Below are 6000 nucleotides of genomic sequence, written 5' to 3'. Positions count from 1 at the left end.
AGGGATGTGTGTTGGGGAAGTTTACGAAAGCATCTTTTCCAAGGAGTGACACCAGATCTAAGGGTGTTCTTGATCTAGTACATTCAGATGTTTGTGGACCAATGTTGACGAAATCTCTCAGAGGATATGAGTACTATGTTACTTTTATTGATGATTTCTCTAGAAAGACCTGGATATACTTCTTGAAGACTAATGATGAGGTTTTCAGTCGATTCCAAGAGTTCAAGGCTCTTGTGGAGAACTCGACAGGAAAGAAGATAAAGGTTCTTCAGTCAGACAATGGAGGCGAGTACAAAGGAAATGTCTTCCAGGAGTTCTGCACCAGAGAAGGAATCAAGAGAGAATGGATTGTTCCTTACAATCCACAGCAGAATGGAGTTGCTGAGAGGAAGAACCATTCTATATCGGAGGCAGCAAAAGCTATGCTACATGACCAGGACATGCCCCGTTACTTATGGGCAGAGGCGTGTAATACAGCAGTCTACATTCAGAATAGAGTTCCACACAAGGTGCTAGGGAAGATGACACCAGAGGAGGCTTTCACAGGGAAGAAGCCAGATGTTAGTCACTTCAAGATATTCGAGAGTTTGGCATATTGCCATATTCCTAGAGATACACGTACAAAGTTAGATCAGACTGCAGAGAGGGGGTACTTTGTTGGGTACAGTGAGACCTCAAAGGCATACAGGATTTTCATTCCAGGGACTAAAAGAATTATTGTCAGACGAGATGTCAAGTTCATGGAGGACAAGGCATTCAAGAGATCCAGAGATTTGCCAGCAGATGATCAGAGTGAGCAGCCAACAGAAGCTCCAAGACAAAGTCAAGGGGCAGCAAAGCTCAAGTACAGTTACCAGTACAAGTGTAGACTCAATTAGTGAAGATTCACAGAGTATGGAGCAACAGGTGCAACAGGAAATGCATCTAGAAGACTTAGAGGTTGACATTTCATCCTCTACAGTTGGCAGCAGGAACCATCTGGTTCCAAATACACAAAGGGATACTCAGGAGTTTGTGGGAGCTCCTAGGAAGAGTACTAGACAGCGAAGACAACCAACCAAGTTCAATGACTATGTGGCATTAGTTAGTCAGTTGGTAGATAGTGAGCCTTCTAGCTATCAGGAAGCTGAAGAACATCAGGTATGGCGAGATGCTATGGTTGAGGAATATTCTTCAATAATGCAGAATGATGTGTGAGAGATAGTACCTAGACCAACAGATAGGGATGTAGTTGGATCACGCTGGATCTATAAGATAAAGCACGGTGCAGATGGTAGCATCGAAAAATACAAGGCTAGGTTCGTGACAAAGGGGTTCTCTCAGAAGGAGGGAATAGACTATGAGGAGACATTTGCTCCAGTTGCCAGGTATACTTCTATACGAGTTGTAATCTCACTTGCAGCACAGATGGGATGACAAATCCATCAAATGGATGTCAAGACAGCATTCCTTAATGGTGAGTTGAAAGAGAAGGTATACATAGAACAACCAGAAGGCTTTGTAGCACACAGTAAAGAGACCCATGTGTGTAAATTGAAGAAAGCATTGTACGGACTCAAGCAAGCTCCTAAAGCGTGGTATGAGCGCATTGATACATACTTGCAAAAAAAGGGCTTTGTGAAGAGTGAAGCAGATGCTAACCTCTACTACTTGATGGTTAGGGGTGAGATTCTCATTCTTGTTCTTTATGTGGACGACCTATTTCTTACAGGTTCACTAGGGCTCATAGTGGATTGCAAGAGGAACCTTGCAGAAGAGTTCGAGATGAAGGATTTAGGACTTATGCACTGCTTTCTAGGCATGGAAGTGTGGCAGACAGATGGGGAGATTTTCTTTGGTCAAGGGAAATATTGCATTAAAATCTTGAAAAAATTTGGGATGGAGGATTGCAAAGCCATGTCTACACCCATGATCACGAATTGGAGGAAGGTAGATACATCTAAGGAGAAAGATGTAGATCCCACTTTATATAGACAGTTGATTGGTTCGCTTATGTATTTGGTTAACACTAGGCCAGATATAGCATTTGCAGTAAACTCTCTTAGTCAGTTCATGGTTGAACCAAAGAGAATGCATTGGATAGCGGCTAAGCATGTGCTACGTTACTTGCATGGTACAGTCGAGTATGGGATCAGATATGTTCGAGGTGAAGGTATCAAGTTGATAGGCTATACTGATGCAGATTGGGCAAGAAGTACAATGGACAAAAGGAGCACTTCAGGGTGTTGTTTCAGCTTGGGATCAAGAGTTGTATCTTGGTTCAGCAGGAAGCAGATGTTTGTGGCTCTAAGTTCAGCAGAAGCAGAATACATAGCAGCTAGCATGGCGATATGTGAAGCTATATGGCTTCGGAAGTTGTTAGTAGCCTTGTTTGGTCAGAAGGTTGAGACTACTGTGATATATTGTGACAATCAGAGTTGCATCAAGTTGTCTGAGAATCCAGTGTTTCATGATAGGTCTAAACATATAGATATCAGATATCACTTCATCAGAGATTTTGTACAAAGGAAAGTTGTTCAGCTACAGTACATACCTACAGAGGAGCAGGTAGCAGACATTCTGACGCAGGCTTTTGGAAAGGCCAAATTTATCTTTTTCAGAGATAAGATGGGTGTCATGCAGAACAACTTCCTCGCTAAGAGGGAGTGTTAATTATTGTTAGTTGGACAGCTGTTATTTGTAACCCAGAAATAGCAGTAGTATTTATGGGTAGCTTGGACTGTTATTCGTCATTATCTATGAATAGCACTAGTATTTATGGGTGGTTTGGACAGTTTTTTGTCCACTTGTCAAGAATTAGTAAACGGTTATTATTTACTAATTTTAGAGATTCCCTTTTGGACACCTTGCAACCAATTCTATTATTGGCTGTCGAGTTGTCTTAATCTCAGCCGTTGGTTTGATTTAATCTCGATCGTTGGTTTACCAACAGGAGTAGTATAAAAAAGGGTCATTGGGTCATTTGGATGAAGAAGCTTTGGAGAAGCAGTTTGCAGTGTTAGCAAACAATCTTGCAGTGTTAGCAAGGGCATAGCAGTGGGGAATATCAGCGGAAGAAATTAGGAGGTTGTCGGAGTTCTGCCAGTGAGAGGCAAAGAATTTTGTATCTCTTGATTTGCTGAAGTTTAATATAATTCCTCATCTGTAGAACTGGTTTTCCTTTAGAGGTTTTTCCAGGGACAATTTGTCTGGAAATATTGTGTTTATTGTGTTGCGCATTTTTTTCCGTATTTTATATGTGAAGTTGCAGTTGTGTTATTTTTCGATATTAGCTGGGAATTTGTTTTCAGCAGTTTAATAATCATTTATGATAGGAGATTAATAATCAGTGACTGCAATAGTTTGATTTTTCACACCTAATTCATACCAAGATCAGTAAAATCTTTTAAAACTACACCAATTGTGACTCCTACAAGATTTGTACATACATACATAGCCCCAACTTTGCACCACATTATGTCATATGTGCATATGGCACAAACCTGATATGTAGGTAACGTAGAAAATACTATTCATCATTTCTTGCAAAGATTCTTATGACGATTCCCATCACTATAGAAGCGATTTTGAACTATCTAATATAAAAAAGGTATCTCAGCTGTCAAATTCCTTTTTGGGAAACGAATTACAGTTTGTCTGTCCCATTTATCCTTCGATTACAAATCACTAACTGTTTCTGTTATGACAATCTTTACAGTCGGTTGGTATAGGTGTTGTGGCAAGAGTCTTTTGGGCTACTAGTGTTTCTATTTAGTTCATTTGGTGGTCAGCAAATTAATTTCACAACTTACAATTTTCTAAATGTAATTAATGTCGTTTTATATTACACCAATCTACAAAAATATATTTCAGTTTACCAACGTTTAATAAAAAAAGTTGTATCACTGTTGTGCTCGTAAAATACTTGGAATATGATATCACCTTGTTTTTCAACTAAAAAGCTTGCATTTCATAATTGGCCTACACCGTTGACCATCTCAAAGTGTTTAACAATTTTGCATTGTTAAACTCACTAATATGCTCTCAATTTAAAAGAAAATGTTTCTAAAAAATAATAATATGCGGTCACATATAAATCTAACGACTGTTGCTAAGATTGTTTTGTCCATGTAACACAAAAAAAGAAAAACTTTGACTGGTTTCAGATTCTATCCAAATGTTGACTTTTTAACTCGTTTTGGTCCCAATTAATTGATGTCTCACTGTCTAAAAAGGCAACAGCAATAAATTGATAAAAAGATTGACACCAACACCAAAGCATCCAACAAACAGAATAACTTATTCATTAACAGCTCCAAGGAATCTTAGCTCTACTGATGACACAGGTCTAATGTTCAAGTCCACGACTGTCCTTATCTTTGTAATAAATGTGTACCTATTTTTCTTATAAAATCAATCACCCTTGGTCACTTTTATGTGTTATTAGATGCAATAGCATCGTAGTCATGAAATGCATTATTATTGTAAGCAAATTTAACATTACATTGCTGCTTTAAAAGAAATTGGAGATGGAAAAGTTTCTACTGAATTGGACAGTTAGAAAAAATAAACAAGTTTCATTTTGTACAATAATTAAGCGAATCGTTTCTCCTTTAGAACAGTTCCAGCTATGTTTTCTCTTGAGTTTAATCAACTTCAAGATGGATTCTTGAAACAAGTGAGGTAGCCTTCTATGAGCTTTTTTCTCAAGAAATTTCTGGTTCCTGAATTATGATCCTAACCAAATTGCTCCTCAATCATGTCCCTTTAGTTCTGTTTTCCTTTTCCAATTCAAAACAATGTTGAGTACACATTGATGAAGTTCCGGTGAAGTGGCTATTCAGTCTTACTCATCTATTCCATGTGTTACTTGTTTCATCAGCTACCTTTGGATGAAATTGATGATTAGAACAACCATTTGAAAGGCTTTCATAGATATGCTTCATACCAGAAATAACTCCATAAACTCAAGTGGCCAGAGGAACTTTTTGGAACTAATTGCGCAGCTGACCACAAGCAGCATTTGCATCCAAACCACGAGTAAGACGGATGCTTGTAGTTACTTTATGCCTCTCTAATGTTTCAGCAAATGCCACCAACTGCAAATATTGATAGAGAATGAAAATAAATAAAATGTCAAATCTCTTACTTTAGCTTCAAAAATGCTGTAGGAAACAAATTTGCATGTAGAACATCATTAAAAGCAATGGTGACAAAATCAATAGCATATATACGTGGACTCCTACTTTAAAGTTGATCATATGCATGAACATTCCCCTTCACCTTGTGACCTCTACAGCATGCTATACTGACTAATAAGGACAAATTTAAGGCCCCGTTGCTTGAAATGAAATAAGGCATCAACTCAAACCATCAACAAAGTCCAATATGTCATGTAGTTTCTACGTCTATTTTTTGAAGCATCTTAGGCTTCAACTTGATTTTTTCCATGCTAGAGAAAGCTTACCACTTTCTTATATGGACGCTGAAAGTCAGAACCTGCAATGGGATTGAAGGGAATCAAGTTAACATGATGACCACGACCCCAACCATGAAGCATATCTGCAAGCTCTGATGCATGTTCTGGGCTGTCATTCACACCAGCTGTAGGAGAAATTAATGTTAATAACAGATATGTAAAGGGCATTTTTTTTAAATGAAATACACAGCCAATGATCCTCTTGCCTTGGAAAGAAGCACTAAATGATGACTAGTCTAACTGCAACTTTTATCTTTGTTAAAGAGTTTGGTTTGTAAGATAATACCCAAAAGTGTATATTCAAAAGAAACCCTTCGACCGGTTTCTTCAAAGTAGTCCCTACAGTCTTTCATTAATGCTTCCAGCGGATAAGACTTTGCACTTGGAACAATCGTCTCCCTAAGTTTCTGATTTGGTGCATGCAAACTGCAGAAATTAAATAAGGAAGATCATTGCTATGAAAATGATTTTTTTGCAGATACAGATTAGACTATGGACAAATTGTCAAATGCCAAGCACAGGATGTACAAAGATCAGGAGCC

At 38.2% G+C, this 6000-nt stretch overlaps 1 protein-coding gene across 1 annotated transcript in view; it reads right to left on the bottom strand.

Annotated features, from left to right (window-relative positions):
* Positions 1 to 4260: 4260 nt before the first annotated feature.
* The window catches only part of LOC149576063 (Radical SAM superfamily protein), a 112327-nt gene continuing 110587 nt past the window's right edge, over positions 4261 to 6000 (bottom strand). The window contains exons 8-10 of the mRNA XM_089816226.1: positions 5745 to 5884; positions 5447 to 5583; positions 4261 to 5078 (exon numbers count right to left, since the gene is read on the bottom strand). Of these exons, the coding sequence (XP_089672352.1) occupies positions 4974 to 5078; positions 5447 to 5583; positions 5745 to 5884 (382 nt within the window). The 3' untranslated portion in view covers positions 4261 to 4973. The remainder of the gene's footprint in view (positions 5079 to 5446; positions 5584 to 5744; positions 5885 to 6000) is intronic.

The sequence above is a fragment of the Cupressus sempervirens genome, chromosome 1 (assembly GCF_028749045.1).
Source record: "Cupressus sempervirens isolate cs-2001-9-10 chromosome 1, ASM2874904v1, whole genome shotgun sequence".
Lineage (NCBI taxonomy): Eukaryota > Viridiplantae > Streptophyta > Pinopsida > Cupressales > Cupressaceae > Cupressus > Cupressus sempervirens.
This window is presented reverse-complemented; position numbering and strand designations above follow the sequence as displayed.